The sequence below is a fragment of the Microcebus murinus genome, chromosome 7 (assembly GCF_040939455.1).
Source record: "Microcebus murinus isolate Inina chromosome 7, M.murinus_Inina_mat1.0, whole genome shotgun sequence".
In the NCBI taxonomy this organism is placed as follows: domain Eukaryota; kingdom Metazoa; phylum Chordata; class Mammalia; order Primates; family Cheirogaleidae; genus Microcebus; species Microcebus murinus.
In genome coordinates, this window is record NC_134110.1 from 35093364 (window position 1) to 35111477 (window position 18114).

Here is an 18114-nt window from a genome sequence, read left to right on the forward strand (position 1 = left end):
GAAGTCCTCCATTTATATCGACAAAATTTTGTCAATAAGTATGTGAAACTCCAAAAGGCTTGGAAGAAATCAAGTGCTGGGAGGGAAATCAGAGAAATCAATCACTCCACCTAAACCTTAAACAAAGAGAAGGGAGAGAGGAGATTCCCCAAGGAATATATGGGCACTGCCCCCAGAGATCAGGAAATAGATGGCTGTTTCCAACAAGCTTGCAGTCTAGTAGGGAAATATAGAGAAAAACAACAGAAATTTTACCAGTGTGAAAAGAGAACTAATGAAGACAGGAGCACGGTACAATGACAGCACAGGGAAGGAACAGCAAAGAGCTAGGGAGGAGCTGAAGAAATCGCAATAGGCTTCCTGAAGGAGGTTACACTTGAGCTGAAACCAAATAGGGCATAAATAAATGGCTACTGAAGGAAGGAATCAGCAAATAACTCACCCCAAATCACACAACTCATATCTTTGTAGAACTCAAGTTTAAACCCATTCATGCTTCAATATCCAAGTCTAGTGCTCTTTGTAATTTTTCAAGCTGGATTTGTTTCTATGAGGAAATGTTTTCCAAATTCCACATGAAACTGGGAGAGGCTAAGAATAGAAACATACTTTAGAAGAGTGGTTGAGTGTTCAATTGAACTTACAATAACACACTAAGTTCACAGTGTACATAGAATACTGTACATTTTCAGTCACAATATTTACTACTGCAATGTTTTGAATTGCCAATCTTCGGTATTCCACCCGCATTGTGGCTAGATAGGTTTTGTTGACCGACTCAATCCTCATTCATAACATAAATATCAAAAATAAATGCATTCATAGCATAAAGTCATTCCAAGTTTTAAACAACTATTGCATTGCAAAATTGAGCTATTGAAGCATTTGGCAAAAATTAAGTTGAGATCTGTTTATACTCTTCTTTAGGTCTTTATGAAGTAATCCTTAAGCTGGCTCTGATTTCTTTGAGATAATTAGAGTAATAGTCAGGTTCATGATTGATTTAACTCTTACTTTTATAATTGGTGGAGGATTTGTAGTTTCTATTGTAGCTTGACAGCACTGAAATATTTTACTGATTGCAAAGAGTTTTGCAAAGAGGAACATTTCATAATATATGTTCTCTTTTTCCGTCCTTAGAGACTTTTGATATGCAAAGTTGCAATTGCCCATCCTTGCCCCACTTCAGACAAAACATTATGTTCCGTCTAGATGTGGTTTTTACATCTTGGCTCTGACAACTCGTAGCTGTGTGACCTTGGACAATTTCATCATTTCTCTCAGTCTTGGTCTTCTCAGTTGCAAAACTAAGAAAATGGTACCTGCCTCACATGGTTGCTGTGCTGATTAAACGAACTCATGAATGAAAGCTCTTTGTGAATTATAAGGCACTCTGCAAATTTTAAGCATTATTATCACTGTTATCATCTTCATCAGAGTTATATTTCTGACATTAGCATAAACTCTACAAAGATTTTCCCCAATGCTAAAGCAAAAGGCAAGCCCCAAACTGTATAAATAGCATAGTCTTTTATTTTATAATGATAGAAGAAACTGATAGAAATTGAGGAAATTTTCTGATGAATGACCCTGTATACCATTAGGTGATATTATTTTTGTTATTTATACCAAATTGCTTAAACTGAAGTACATTTGAAAACTATTTTTTTGATGTGTAGAAGATAAGTTTTAGTATGATTTTGTTATTCCAAGATTATTTAACCAGCAACGATTTCTAATTCATTTATTTTTGTTCTTTCTATTAGAAACCAGTTTGTTGCGAGAGCTCTCCTTTCAGGCAATCCTGCTTGCTGTGTGCTTAATCATTTTTGCATGTGCAAGGTAATTCAGATTTTATTTTCATGCAGTGGGATTTCATACTTACCAAAGCTGTAATTGGTTGATGACTTCCTTGCATATTTCCACAGAAATTTTTAGGTAGCTCTGTAGTTAAGATTGATTCGTTTGTCTATTCATGATAAGCAGCCTTTTATCTCACACCAACCTCCTCCCATCTTCTTACAAAGCATACAAAAGCCAGTGCATCTTGCTTAAAATTGGATTTTACCATGTATCATCCTTTGTGTAAAGCTCCAGTGGCTCCTGTTATAGGTATTGTCTAAGCACATCATCTGGAGTTCAAGGGTGCTTGGAGTCTGTGCTAAGACTCCACCTTTCCCTCTATATTTGCATATCCTAACGTAAAGGGTCCTTTCATGCCTTATTATAAGCATGTTTCTGCTTTCTCCTCTGTCCTGCATGTCCTTCCTCTGCCTCCTTCTCCTTTCCTTGCCCAAATCTCCAGGACGGTGATGATGCTCCTTGGTGCTAAGCCCACTTGTGCCTCAGGGCCTTTGCACTTGCTGCTTACTCTGCCTTGTACAAGCCTTCTGCAGATAGCCTCATACCATGTGACCCTACTTCTTTCTGGAATCTGTTCAAATGTCACATCATCAGAGAGCCCTGCCCTGACAACCCTGTGTAAATAGCATACCACTCTGTCACATGCACCTTGTTTTTCCTTTTTTCAGAGCACTTATCACCCCTAACCTGTTATATGTTCACTTGTTTAAACATCAGAGATATATCTCTCCCTTCAAGGATGTGAACTACCCGAGAGCAGAGACATTCACTGTGTGTCCCCCTCACTGCTCTATCCTCAGTGCTGGGGTTCATTGATATTTGTTGTGTCAATGAAGCAAGGCTAAATAGTTCAGTCTGGAGGTCTTTATGGTCCTTGAACTCTCGCCAGTAAGTGCTACCTGCTCAAATCCCACCTACTGAGGGTCAAATACCTCAGCACCAATTGGGGGAGTTGCTTTTTTAGATACAAAGTCCTAGATCCCATCTCTTGAGATACTAATTTAGATCTAGTGAGAGTCAATGCTTCAAAATAGCTTTCCAGATAATTATGGGGTTTGAAAAGCATTTTTAGATCACAATGGGACCAAAAGAACAAAAGGGGGAGGTCCTATGGTTAAAAATAAATTTGCAAAATTCTGCATTCTATATTCCAAGTTGGAAGATCATAATGTGCGTTAGTATAATAGAGGCTCAGTGAAAGAGTGTAGTGAAGAACATGTTCAGCTTTATTTCACTTAGTGTTTTCCAAACCTCCAAGTTGATCGTGGACTTCTCTCTTTTATTTCACAGAACTATTAATGAAATGTTCCCTAAGTTAGTTTTTGTAAATACTCCCCCCTTAAGCAGTGGAGCTTAACTCTCAATCCCTTGAGTGTGAGCTACATTTAGAAACTTGCTTCCAAAAAGTATGGAAACAGAGGACAAAAGGTAAACTTGCAATCGTGAAACTGAGCAAATACTACCTCAGTGAGCAAGTCAGCATCAGCAGTGATAAGTTATGCTGATTGCATTACCCTGGATGCAACCTGGTGAGTGTTGCACTTCACCTCTGTGGTCTTCCAAACCTCAGGCTAACCATGGGGAAAATGGCAGAAAAATTCACATGGAGGGCCATTCATCACGTTATCTGGTTAGAACTCCTCGAAAGTGTAAATCAAAACCAAGGAGAGGCTGACAAACTGTCACGGCCCTGAGGAACCTAAGGAGACAGGATGACTAACTGTAATGTGGTAGCCTTGGTGGGATCCTGGAACAGAAAAAGGAAAAAACTGAAAAATCCAAAGGAAATGCAGAGTTGAGATAACAGTAATGCACCAATGTTGTTTGCTTAATGGTGAAAAATGTCCCAAAGTAATATAAAATGTTGGTAGTAGAGGAAGATGACTGAGGCCCACATGAGAACCCTCTGCACTGCATTTTGAAATTTCTCTGCATAAATAAATTATTTTAAATAAAAAAGTTATTTAAGTAAAAAAGATTATAAGAGCATGGAATTTTCTCACAGATATGTCTGTGACAGACGACAGACATGAGGGTTTGTATGATCACACATAGAAGTTGTGTATCACTTGTGGGGGGAGGGGGGAAGGACATTTATTGAAACTTTAAAATCTGTACCCCCATAATATGCCGAAATAAAAAAAAAATTAAAAAAAAAAAAAAAGAAGTTGTGTATCCCCTACCTGAAATGCTGGGAACCAGAAATGTTTTGGATTTTGGATTTTTTTGAATTTCAGAATATTTACATATGCATAATTTTATGTGTATGGGGACAGAGCCCAAGTCTAAGCACAAAATTTGTTTATATATTATATGCACCTCATACTCTTAGGCTGAAGGTAACTTTATACAATATTTTAAATAATTTTGTGCACCCATCACATGAAGTCGGCACTCAAAGAGTTTCAGATTTTGGAGCTTTTCAGATTAGGGATGCTCCAAGAAAAGGCAAAACTAATCAGTTATTATAGGTATAAGAATAGTGGTTAATAGTGGTTAATTATGGGGGTATAGACTGTAAGAAACAAAAAAGGAACAAGATAGGGTGCTGGAAATATTCTATATCTTGAGCTGGCAATTATAGGGGTTTATGTTAAAAAAGCAAAACCAGCATGTGTATTTTATATACTTTATTGTACATATGTTAAAGCTCAATTTAGAAAAAGAGTTTTAAAGTAGCATATAAAGAAATGTTTAAAAGGATCTTCATCAGATTTTAGTAATTACTGTTTGTGGGTGGTGAGATTTCTTGATGATATTTTCATTTCTTTTTGGTATTTATTTGTAATCTCTTTCAATGATTCATATTTTGAAAATAAAAACAATACAGACATTATTTTTTTTTAAATTTACTCTACCCTATAGAGAAAATCACCCTTCAGATCAGCAAAAATCCAAATATTTGGTAACACACTTTTTTTTGGCAAGGTTGTGAAGTAGAAGACATGTTCCTTCATTGCTGGTAAAATTTTTAAAAATTTATACTTAAATTCCCTAGCTATGGATATTTGACAATTTCTACCAAATTTAAAATTGCATGTCCTCTTTGACCTGGCCATATCGTTTCTAGGAATTCATCTTGCATATACACTAGCACATGTATAAAATGACATGTAGAAGGTATTTGATGAATTTTTAAATATTTCCAAAAAATTATTTTTTAAAGTGTACTTTTTAGTGGTCCTTAGCATATTCACAAAGCAACTATCACCACTATAATTTCATAACAATTCCATCATGAAAAAAGAAACCCCATACCCATTAGTGCTTACTCTCCATTCCCTCTCATAACTCAACAACAAACCCCGAAAACCACTAATCTACTTTCTGTCATAGGGATTTGTCTATTCTGGACAGTTCATGTAAATGGAAGCATACAATGTGTGGTCTTTTGTGTCTAGTTTCAATCACTTAGCATGAATAGATGGTCAACATCAGCCACTGGGGAAATACAAATCAAAACCACAGTGAGATGGGAATATTATAGGGTGCTGGAAATATGCTATATTCACACCACACCCACTAGGATGGCTCTAACCGAAAAGATAGACAATAACAAGCATTGTTGAGGATGAGAATAATTTGGATCTCCCTCATAAATTGCTGGGAATGTATAATGGTGCAGTCCTTTTGGAAAGCATTTCAGCAGTTCTTAAAAATGTTAAACAGAGAGTTACCATATGCCCCAAAATTCCATTCCTAGGTATTTGCCCAAGAGAAATGAAAGCATATGTTCACACAAAAGCTTGTACAACTGTGCTCATAGCAGCATTATTCATAATGGTCTAATAGCGGGAACAATGATTAACCGATGAATGAATAAATAAAATAGCAAAAATATGGTCTATCTATACAATGGAATATTATTCAGCCATAAAAATGAAGTACTGATACACACTACAATGTGGATGAACCTTGAAAACATTGTAGATATACCACAGTTTGTTTACACCTTCATCTATTAAAGGACATCTTGGTTGTTCCCAGTTCTCAAAAATTTTGGGTAAATCTTCCCTGAAGAATCACATTCAGGATTTTGTATAGACATAACATTTCAACTCAATTGGGTAAATACCATAGAATTGCAATTGCTGGGTTATATGGTAACTTTATGTTTAACTTTGTAAGGAAGTGCCAAACTATCTTCCAAAACGCACAATTTTCACTCCTGAAAGCAATGAATGAGAGTTCCTGTTGCTCTGCATCCTCCCTAGCATTTGGGATTGTCAGTTTTTTTGGGTTTTAGCCATTCTAATGGGTGTGTAATGGTGTCTCACTAGTATAGTTTGCATTACTCTAATGATGAATAATGTTGAACATATGTTCTTACACTTATTTACCATCTGTATATCTTCTTTGGTGAAGTACCTGTCTGTTCACATGTTTTGCTCATTTTTTAAGCAGGTTGCTTATTTTCTTGTTGTTGAGTTTTAAGAGTTCTTTATGTATTCTGGATAGAAGTCCTTTATCAGATATGTGATTTGCAAATACCTCACAGACTATACCTTGTTTTCTTATTCACAGTGCAAATTTTTAAAAAGTTTGATAAGGCCCAATTAATCAATTTTTTATTTCATGGATTGTGCATTTGGTGCTATATTTCAAAACTCATTGCCAAACACAGGGGCATGTAGATTTTCTCCTATCCTTTATTCTAGAAGTTTTATACTTTCATGGTTTACATTTTGGTCTATGATCAATTTCAAGTTAAGTTTTACATAAGGTATGGTATATATGTGCTGGTTCATACTTTTGCATGTGAATATCTGATTGTTCCAATACCATTTGTCAAAAATACTTTCTTTTCTCCTTTGAATTGCTCCTGTACCTCTGTTAAAAATCAGTTTACTATGTCTGGATGTGTCTATTTCTAGGTGATGCATTCTCCTCCATTGATCTGTATGTCTATTATTTTGTCAATACCACACTATTTTTATTATTGCAGTTTTAGTAAATCTTGAAATCATAAGTCTATAGTTAGTCTAAAAGAACATCTCATGGGTTGGAAATGCATAATTAGCATACTAAACCATGGGCAATGTACGTAACCTTAACATTTGTACCCCCATAATATGCTGAAATAAAAAAAATGAAAAAAAAATAAAGTGACAAATATTATTGATAAAAATTTTTTAAAATAAAAATAAAAAAATAAACTTGAGCAATCCTGTTGTTTCAGATGGTTTATGGAAGGAATATTAGCCAGCATCTTCATATGCTCATTGTTGATAACTACAGCTTGTAAGTAACTGTTTCCAAAAATATTGCTATGATTCCTGTATTTTGTTCCAATTTTTGTCATTTTAAAATAAATTTTAAATATTTTATTTTTCTCACCTAAGATGCTACAAAATCATTGTTTCTCAGCCTTGCCAGCAATTTCAAAGCCACCACAGGTGTTCGGTAAGTGTTGCCTATGTTATTGCCATTGTCTGGACAAGGATGACCATAATATCATACTGAGAATGGTTTCTGCTGCCTTATAGATGTCAATGACTACATACAGGAAACATCCTGATCGTTCATCCTAAAGACTACTTTCTGTCACTGCTAAAATCTAATAGTATTATCATGCTGCATCCTAAATTCTTATATCAAAATAGAAATATTTTTTAAGGCAGCAGGACTTAGAAAAGAAGTGTCCTTTTGAATCATTTTAAATGGACTTTTATAGATTCATAGCACTGCATTTTATAAATACCTCATATTAAGAAGACCTTTATGTTACAGTTTCTCAAATAGCTGGCAAACTGCCCATGAAATGATCTCAGTTACAAACTGTGATTTCTCTGCCCTCTCTTACTCATTTTATGATCCCCCTGGGTGCCGAGTGCCATGGTTCAGCATATTTCAAAGGGTTACTGGGGTCGAGTGAGATGCTCACAGAATTTCAAACAGTCTGCAAGGCATCATCCTCTTGCAAGATGGACTGTGTTAATTACCTTCACTTCAATATGGCTTCCAGGGGCAAACTCCTGTGCCTGGGAAATCGAGGTCTATAATTCACTATGATACTCTTGATACTTTGTTTCCCTGTTTATGAAATCTTCCTGTTAATTCTGAAATCACAACGGGGTTTATTGAAGATTTATTTTGTTTAGGGCTCTAGTCAATACTGACTTACAGTATTGACTGACTTACAGTATACTGTTGAGTGATGGTTCCCATAATTTGCACGTATTCCAGTTTTCTGGGGATGGGAATTGATATAGCTAAGTATTGTTTAACCCGATATTTAGAAAATTGGATCTTGAGGTAACCCAAGAAATCCTTATTCTTTGACCCTTGAAATTAATGACATTCATTTAAAACTCTTCTAAGATACCCACTTCCCTCCCTGCAGATGGTCTGTAGGCCCGTACAGAGGCTAGAGGTATATTTTATGCAACAGTACTACAGGTTTGCATGTGTGCTTAGCCTCATGGGCTGTGATGATACGCTAGTCAGGACTGGACTAATAATGTAAAAGATTTTCATCCAAAGAACCATTTTGTTACCCACTTTTCAGAAATGAAAACATTATTATGGTTTGTTGGATAATGTGAATTATATAAATTCCTTCTCTCTGGGTTTTAAGATGGGCATATACAATTAATCTGAAATACAGTCAGAGCAATCAGGCAAGAGAAAGAAATAAAGGGTATCCAAATCAGGAAAGAGAAGGTCAAACTATCACTTTTTGCTGACAATATGATCTCGTATCTAGAAAACCCCAAAGGCTCCACCAAGAGAGTGGAGTTGATAAGTAAATTCAGCAGAGTCTCAGGTTACAAAATCAATGTACACAGATCAATAGGATCCCTACACACCAATAACAGTCAAGCTGGGAGTCAAATCAAAATATCAATACCACTCGCAATAGCCACAAGAAAATAAAATACCTAGGAACATACTTAACCAAGGAGGTGAAAGATCTCTATAAACAGACCTATGAAACACTGAGGAAAGAAATCATGGATGATACAAACAAATGGAAAAACATATCATGCTCATGGATTAGTAGAATCAACATTGTTAAAATGTCCATACTACCAAAATGATGTACATATTCAATGCAATCCCCATCAAAATACCAAAGTCATATTTCACAGATCTAGAAAAAATAATTCTATGCTTCATTTGGAACCAGAAATGATCCTGAATAGGTAAAGCAATAATCAAAAAAAAAATAAAAATAAAAAAATCTGGAGGTATAATATTACCAGACTTCAAACTATACAAGTATAATAAGGTTATAATAACCAAAGTAACATGGTATTGGCACAAAAATAGAGACATAGACCAATGAACAGAACAGACAACTCAGATATAAAACCATCCACATACAGCCAACTGATCTTTGACAAAGCATACAACAATATACACTGGAGAAAAAAGCCCTATTCAGTAAATGGTACTGGGAGAATTGGATAGACATGTGCAGAAGAATGCAACAGGATTCATATATATCTCTCTCCACTCACAAAAATTAATTCAAGATAGAAAAAAGACTTAAATGTAAGGCATGGAACCATAAGAATGCTAGAAGAAAATGTTAGAAAAACTCTTCTAGATATCGGGCTAGGCAAAGAATTTTTGCCAATGGCAATCAAAGCAACAACAAAATAAATAATGGGACTTCATTAAATTAAATTTAATGTTTGCCAATGGCAATCAAAGCAACAACAAAAATAAATAAATGGGACTTCATTAAATTAAAAAGCTTCTGCACAGCTAAGGAAATAATCAACAGATCAAATAGACAACCTTTAAAATGGGAGAAAATATTCACAAGCTATTTGTATAGGAGGCTAATAACCAGACTCTACAAAGAACTCAAATAAATCAGCAAGGAAAAAACAAAGAACCCCATTAAAAAGTGAGTAAGAGACATAAACAGAAGCTTTTCAAAAGAAGACATGGAGTGTCTACCATAGGTTAGACGCCCTTGCTAGGTGCCGGGGTGGCAATGCCAAGGCATGTCAAGAGTTAGAATAACAGACATGTAAAAGGCAAGGTGAAATTTAATATGATAAATGCAAATATAGGGTTAGCATAGAGGCCAGGAGAACACCAGGAGAGTGGTTTCCCCAGACTAGCAGGGGTGGGGAGTGTGGGCATGAAGGGCTTCTTGGAAGAGCCAATATCTAACCTGCAGGGGTTATATCACCTGTTGTTTTGTCAGCACCTCCCACTGTTCTGAGCTCATTGTTCTCTCCTCAATAAACACTCTGATCTACCACCTCATTTATGGAGGAAAATTCCTTCTTTGATTTTTTATGTACATATTTTAACTTGTTCTTCTCTTGTTCCCACTCCATTTTTTCCTGTTTTCTGCCCACCCAGTGTTACATACACACCCACACTTGCATTTAAGACCTGTGAAAACAAGGACAATTGAATTCATTTTTGTATTCACCTCAATGCCTTGAAAATAGTAGGTACTTCATAAATATTCATTAAATTGAATATATTTGCTGCATCATTTCTTGAAGTACTTCCTTGATAGCCAGGAGCTCTGCCTGTATATTAAAGATTTTGCAATATTCTCTCTCTTATATAAACATATCCAGAAGCTAATAAACCCAAGATATGGTTATTCATCTCAAGAGTCGAGAATGACTCATAAGTCTCTAACAATCAATGACGAGACTCTCAGGAAGTGGAGGGCAAGCGCTGACTTTGGTTCAGCAAACATTAATGCAGCAACCGCCCCCGCCCATCCTGTGCTGTGCAAGGGTGGGCTAGATTAGGTGCCTCTTTAGCATTTCTTACTTTTCAAGTCATATCCCTTTTTGTGGCATAATGCAATTTTTCTTCAACTTTCTTCATTAAATTTGCAGTCTGTGAGCATAGGGACTATCCAATCTTGTTCACTGTCACCCTGAGCGCCCCTTCCAGATAAAGGTCACCATAGGTATCCCGTGTTGTCAATGGTGTGCTAGCATCAGTAGTGCACATTTTGCACACGCATTGACTTCATAGTAACAAAATAGGTAACGTCTGTTCTCTCTATTCTTAGATGGAAAAATGGATGTTCATATACTTGGTGAATGAATGAATGAACTTTACCCTAAAGACTGTGTTACCCTAAAGACTGTAATACTTGCAGTGGCATAGAGGGGAAGAGAAAACAATATGAAATGGTAGTTAACTAAGTGCCAAACAGTGCTGAAAGGTTAAAACCTCTCTAGCCTTTCAGATGAAAAAAGGGAGCACTAAGAACTGCTGGGATAAAAACAAAAACAAAGTTACTCTAATTTGAAGCTCCACTCTTCCTAGTTGTGATGATTTGCGCCAGTTGTGTGTGTGTTTGTGTGTGTGTGCACGCATGTGCACGAAATGATTAGACACTGCATTTCACGTGTATGTGGATGAATTATTCATTTCTTCTCTCCTTTCTCTAATCTAGGTTAGCCGAAATTTGACAACCATTTAGCAATGACTCTGATGAATGTCTTCAAGCTGAATATCCAGAAATTGTCCAACTTGCAGTCTATTTGGAATCAACTGCCTCACTGGAAAGGAATGAGCAACTGGATAATTGAGAAAAAAAATTTAATTTAATATGTGATTTAAAAAAATCTCAGTTTTTCCCTCATAATTGTAATATTCTCATGAAAATAATATGAATTTGCCTTTCCTTTGCAAACACTAGCAGTTGAAAGGGAAAGGCCTGGGGAACGTGATAGATCATCTGGAATAAATGTTCCCCTATTATTCCCTAAAGCAGTGATTCTCAGACATTAATTTTCATTAGAGTATTCTGCCAGGAACTTGTAACATTTTCCTGGGCCTGCCAGCATGCACCTATCCCTTTCTGAACTGCTTTAATTGAACAATGAAAGCAAGTTTGTGTAATCGATACCAACTTGAATATGATTAAATGTAGTTTGTACATAAAATATAATGTTGCAAAAGCTCACTATCCCCCCCAAAGGAGTGGCACAATATTAGGTGCTGACAGTGAGTGATGGTGGATAGAAAACGGGCAGAAGAGAGTCATTTTCTGGAAGGTATATTCTTCTTTTGAATCATTTTCTTTACCAAGTTTGTACCCTTCTTGGGGCTCATGATTCCTTTCATTCAAATCGCAATTAAAATAAAGATGTGATACAAGAAATGCTTTAAAGGGAAAATAAAGGCAAAACACCAGAGTGCTTTGAAATGCATGAAAATGGTGCAGGTGTACAACTGACTGAAGGGTATACATGGTGCTCTTTTTCCATCCCTCTCACTTGTTGTTCACAAAGCAAATACAGCCTGCAATTCAGATTTGCTCCATGTGGTATTCTCTGACTAGAAATTTTGTATGGAGAAAATTATCTTTGCTTAAAATGGTAATCCCCAAATATCACTTTTTATATCATTTGTATCTAGTGCATTTGGGGTTGAAAGAAATTTTGCTAATAAATAAATGGAGTCATCAGGAAATTATATATATATATGTATATATATATATGTGTATATATATATATATACATATATATATATATAAGCAACCATGGAGGAAAGTCATTAATTGAATACTGTATTGAACACTGTATCCTGTTGTTGCCTTAACAAATCATCACAAACCAGGTGGCTTACAAAAACACAAAATTATTATTCATATTTCTGGAGGTCAGAAGTCTAAAAGCAAGATGTTAGCAGAATTGTTTTCCTTCTGGAGGCTTCAGGGAAGAATCTGCTTTTTTGCCTTTTTCAGCTTCCAGTGGCTGCCTATATTCTTAGGCTCATGGCCCCTTCTTCCGTTTTTAAAGCACACAACTCCAATCCCTTACTTCCATCATCACATCCTTCCCTCTTCTGCAGTCAAATCTCCCCCTGCCTCCTTTTTTAAAGGACACATGAGATTACATTTAGGACCCACACTGATAATCCAAGGCAATCTCCCCATCTAAAATCCTTGACTTAATCACATGTGCAAAGCCTCTTTTGCCATATAAGTAACATTTACAGTTGCCTGTGAATAGAACCTGGATATCTTCAGGGACCTTTATTAAGCCTACCATAGTCATATCTGAAATAGGTTTGTACAATGATTTAGTAGGTCTGTGATGTGTTCAATACATTTGCATTTTAATAAGAGATGGGGAGAAGGTGACTCTCAATCCACACCCACAGAATGCTTTGAGGAGGGGTTTGTTGGAGAACTAAGTGCAGAGAGAGCCTTTCATTTGGTCTCTATAAGGAGAGCTTCTATGGACAGTTGCTATGTGTCCCGTGTCTATGTTGCACACATTTTTCTACAGGGTCACTTGATTTAAATGTCTTTTAAAGTAAAATACTGAAATAATAATAATTGTTTATGTGCATATAATAATTTATTGTGTGCAAGGAACTTTTCTCCACCCTCTGGGGAGGGGAGATAGATACTGAGTTAATAATTGATCATGCCTGCATGATGGAGCCTTCATAAGAATCCTAAGCTATGGCGTTTGGAGAGCTTCCAGTTTAGTGAACACATCCACAGGCTGAGAGGGTGGTATACCCCAACTCCACAGGGGCAGAAGCCTTCCAGACCTCACTTCATCTGCATGATCATTTTTATCCTTTATAATATCCCTTATCATAAAACTCATAAATGTAAGTGAAGTGTTTCCTTGAATCCTGTGAGCCATTATAGCAAATCATTGAACCTGCGCAGCAAGCTGTGGCAAGCCTCGATTTGCTGCTGAGTCAGACAGAAGTGTGGGTAACTGGGTAACTACTTGCGACTGGCATGAGAAGTGGCGAACAGTCTTGTGGAACTGGGCTCTTAACCTGTAGGATCGGTCCAAACTCAGGTAGTTAGTGCCGAAATGGAATTAAATTGTAGGACACCTAGTCGATGTCTACAGAGAATTGGAAAATTGCTTGGTATGGAAAACACACATGTTTGGTGCCAGAAATGTTGTGAGTAGAGAAACACAATTTCCTTTAGTTTTTAAGATTCATTTGAAGCTTTCTGAAGAGGCATAAACCTAAGATAAAAAGAATATGGGGCTGGGCACTGTGGCTCACACCTATAATCCTAGCACTCTGGGAGGCCGAGGTGGAAGGATCGTTTGAGCTCAGAAGTTTGAGACCAGCCTGAGCAAGAATGAGACCCCTGTCTCTACTAAAAATAGAAAGAAATTAATTGGCCAACTAAAAATATATAGAAAAAATTAGCCAGGCATGGTGGCGCATGCCTGTAGTCCCAGCTACTCAGGAGGCTGAGGAAGGAGGATTGCTTGAGCCTAGGAGTTTGAGGTTGCTGTGAGCTAGGCTGATGCCATGACACTCTAGCCCAGGCAACAGAGTGAGATTCTGTCTCAAAAGAAAAAAAAATATGGGCTTTGGGGGGACACAAGTTAGAATTGAATCCTGCTCCCCACTTAATTGGTGACATATGAACCTCAGTTGCTTTAACTATAAGACAGACACAAAAATTCCTACTTTACAGAGTTTCACTGAGAATTATTGATAATGTATTTTTTGGGAGATAGCTTTAACCTCCTCCCCTTAAGCACAAACTCAGCAGCTTAAAGAAGCAAATTTACTATCTCACGGTTCTGTGAGTCAGCAGTCTGGACACAGCTCAGTTGCATCCTCTGTGAGGCTGCAATCCAGATCAACCATCACTGGGTTCTCATCATCTAAAGGCTCAACCGGGGAAGGATGCACTTCCAAGCACACGTGGTCGTTAGAATTTAGTTCTTGTGACTCAACAGCTAAGGCCTTCCCCAGCGGAGCCTTCAGATGAGAGCCCATCCCTGGACAATGCCTTGTTTTACAGCTTTGCAGAGGCCCCAGTTAAAGTGTGGTCCCAACCCACAGAAACCGTGAGATAACAAATGTTATGTTCTAAGCTACTAGACTGTGCTGATATTGTTACACAACAATAGATAACGAACACAATATCCATGAATCCTCCACAAAGTTACTTCGTGAAGTGTGCTGCTGTGAAAAATGGTTTTAAGGACTTGTCCCCTGGTAGTGGCCTCTAGCCAAATGGCCACTCTGGAGCCCCACCACCTAAAGCAGCTATTATGACCTTGATCTTCTGCAGATTCACCTGTGACAGACTGCTGATGTACCTGCAGCCAGGGAGGCTGTGCATCACTAGATGCCATCACTCTGCCAGTGGCCAGCCTGAAGCCTCTGAGGGTCCTATTTGTCTTTGCAGCCTCACAGCAGGCAACACGGGTATGAGGAAATTTGTCTGAAGGACACACGAAATTCCCAATGACCTGGAGTTTGTGATTTTGCTGAAGTTTATGTAATAACCAGAATATGACAGTATGTGTGCATTTGATTCTACAGTTTCACTTATTAATTCATTCGGTAAATACATATTTGGTCCAACCATGTGCCAAGAGCCAGTCTAGCCCCTGGAGATATGACAATGGAGAAAGATGAGATTCCTGGACTTATGAGACATTGCGCTTATGTAGACTTCTTTAACTCTGCCCAATAGGCAAAACAGCCATTAAAAAAAAGCAAAAACTTTTATTATTAAAATACCAAAAATGTAGAAAATGATGTAAAACAAACATGTAATTTAAGACATTATTATGAGGCAAATGCCCTATTTTGGTCTGTTTTGTGTTGCTACAACAGAATACCATAGACTGGGTAATTTATAAGGAAAAGACATGTCTTTCTCACATTTCTGGGACCTGGGAAGTCCAGTAACAAGGTATGGGATCTGGCAAGGGCCTTCTTGCTGCATTATCCCATGGCTGAAGGTAAGAGGGTGAGAGAGAGAGGGGGGGGCTGAACTCATCCTTCTATCAGTAACCCACTCCTGTGAAAACTAACCTGATCCCATGATAATGGTGTTAATCTATTCATGAGATCAGAGCCCTCATGATCTAATAACCTCTTAAAGACCCCACCTCTCAACACTGTTGCATTGGGGATTAAATTTCCAATGCAAGAACTTGGGGAAACACATTCAAACCAAAAAAAAAAAAAACAAACAAAAAAAAAATGTCTTTTCTAAGAACAAACATTAAAATAGAAAGACAAAATATTGCTAGCTAGACCAGGAGCCCTCCAGGTGCCTCTTCCAACTCTCCCACTCTCAGAATAACCACCCTCCTGATTTTATGATAATCACCTCTGTACCTTGCTTTGTAATTTTTTTTACTAGTATACATTCCTAAATACTATAGTATAACTCTGCCTGATTTTGTTTGTTTGCTTAATATGTCTCTGGGGTTCTCTTTTAATGCATGGGTTCTTCCTCCAACGTCTATCCCTCCCTGACCTTTCGAGTTTGTTCCTTGTGTAAACTGGATCATTTGTCTTGCAGTTTACTCAATGGGAATTTTGCTGATTGCATTCCTGTGGTAAGCTTAATGTTTCCCTCAGTCTTCTATATTTCCTGCCAACTGCTGGTAGATTATAGATGCTTAGTCATTTTTAGTTTTGAGCTTTATGAGGAACAACTACTTCATAGGTGGTGTCATAGTCTTTGGACATAATGTCATTTTGTTTTGTCAGCAGCTATTTCTGTTCAATGCTTAGATTTTTAATTTATTAGGGGTTAAATAATGGTGATATTCCAATTTCATCATGTCATCATTTATTTGTTTGTACAGAGAAATATCTGCCATATGATTACCTAGTGGTTCAGTTTTTACAGAAAAAGAAGGATGAATGCTAAAGTTTTCCTTTATTTTTGAATTTTCAAAGCAAGGAGTTAATTTATTCTTTCAAAGGTGGCCAGGATGCTACGTACCATCATCTATCTATCTATCTATCTATCTATCTATCTATCTATCTATCTATCTATCTACATATATATATCATATATATACACATATGAAGAAACTATGTTTCATATACAGATTTGCTCAGAAATCATACCTTCCAGCTCCCAAACTCTATGTACTTTGTATCTCACCAAAATGATGAAAAGATTGGAAAAGTAAGTTAAATGTTGAAAAATGCACAGAGAATAACTCAACTTTTAAAATTAAATCTGCATTTATTTTTGAATAGCATATTACATGTAAGAACTGAGCCAGGTACAGATGTACTAATATTGGTGCTTGTCCTCAAGAAACTTGATCTCTAAGAGGGAGAACAAAGCATCCCCTAAAGTGAGAAGGATAAGTAGCACAAGACCAGTACTGACGGGAGGTGCTGAAGGAGGACAGAGGTTTCCCACTCACCCACCGTCATAGTCAGCACAGGCTGTTAGAATAAAGTACCATAGTTTCCTTGACTTAAGTAACACACATTTATTTCTCACACTTCTGAAGACTGGGAAGATCAAGATCAAAGTGCTGGTGGGTTCGGTGTCTGTGAGGGCCATTTTCCTGGTTTGCAGATGGCCGTCTTCTGGTTGCATCTTCACATACTGGAGAGAGATCCAGTGTCTCCTCCTCTTTTTATAAGGGCGTGATCCCATGCATGGGGCCCACCTTCATGGCCTGATCATTTCCCAAAGTCCCACCTCCAAATGCTGTCACATTGGGGATTAGGCTTCAACAGGGGAATTTGGGGGGACACTTTCAGTACATAATACTCACACAAAATGTCCACCAAATACATGGTAGAGATTCAATATTTGCTGAATTGAACATCACAGTTTTGACTTGCAGGTCTCCTAAGGACTTTCATTAGAGATATTCTTGTGTTGCTGTAGAAAGCACAAATAATCTATCCTTGTTGTACTAGCTCGTTCATCCATCCATAACTCAGTCAATCATTGCAATTATTGATCACCTGATAATTACCTGGCACTTGCTAGGAACCATAAATTTTTTTAAATGAAGGAAATAATATAATCCTATTCTCAAGGAGCAGATGTCATGGCAGACTGAGAACTGGCTGAGCATGTAATTGCAAGTGTCAAATATACTTAAGAGCCAAAAAAAAAAAAAAATGTATTTCCTTGAAAACATTTACTAAGTCAGAATTTTCAGTAATTTGGATGAATTCTTTTTCTGGGTTTACAGGAATTATGTTATTGTATTCTCTTCTTGAGAGTAGAAGGAGATGAGGCATGAAAGAAATAGAAAATTATCAAGAGCAAGGAGAGAGGAGAAGAAAATAGAAGAAATGATCACAGTGGCAATAAGTAAGCATTAATAGGAAATACAGTCATTGGGGAACTTACTCTGTCTGTACCCAATCCTGCCCTGTAAATTTTACATTGCAAGTTCCATTAAACTGCATAATAACCCTTCTAGACAGGTAAGATGGTTAATTTTATGTGTCAGCTTGGATATACTCTGGTGCCCAATTATTTAGTTAAACACTAGATGTTGCTGTGAAGGTTTTTTTGTAGAT

The 18114-nt window shown here is 37.1% G+C and overlaps 1 protein-coding gene across 3 annotated transcripts in view; it reads left to right on the forward strand.

Annotated features, from left to right (window-relative positions):
- Positions 1–11393, forward strand: part of TMEM71 (transmembrane protein 71) — a 35268-nt gene extending 23875 nt beyond the window's left edge. For 2 of the 3 annotated variants that reach the window (XM_076005018.1, XM_012785421.3), the window contains 4 exons: positions 1767–1842; positions 7043–7104; positions 7206–7266; positions 11255–11393. In XM_076005018.1, coding sequence (XP_075861133.1) covers positions 1767–1842; positions 7043–7104; positions 7206–7266; positions 11255–11281 — 226 coding nt within the window. In that variant the 3' untranslated portion in view covers positions 11282–11393. Of the gene's footprint in view, positions 1–1766; positions 1843–7042; positions 7105–7205; positions 7267–11254 lie in introns of those variants that run through there. The other variant, XR_012920149.1, reaches the window with a different exon arrangement.
- The last annotated feature ends 6721 nt before the right edge of the window (positions 11394–18114 follow it).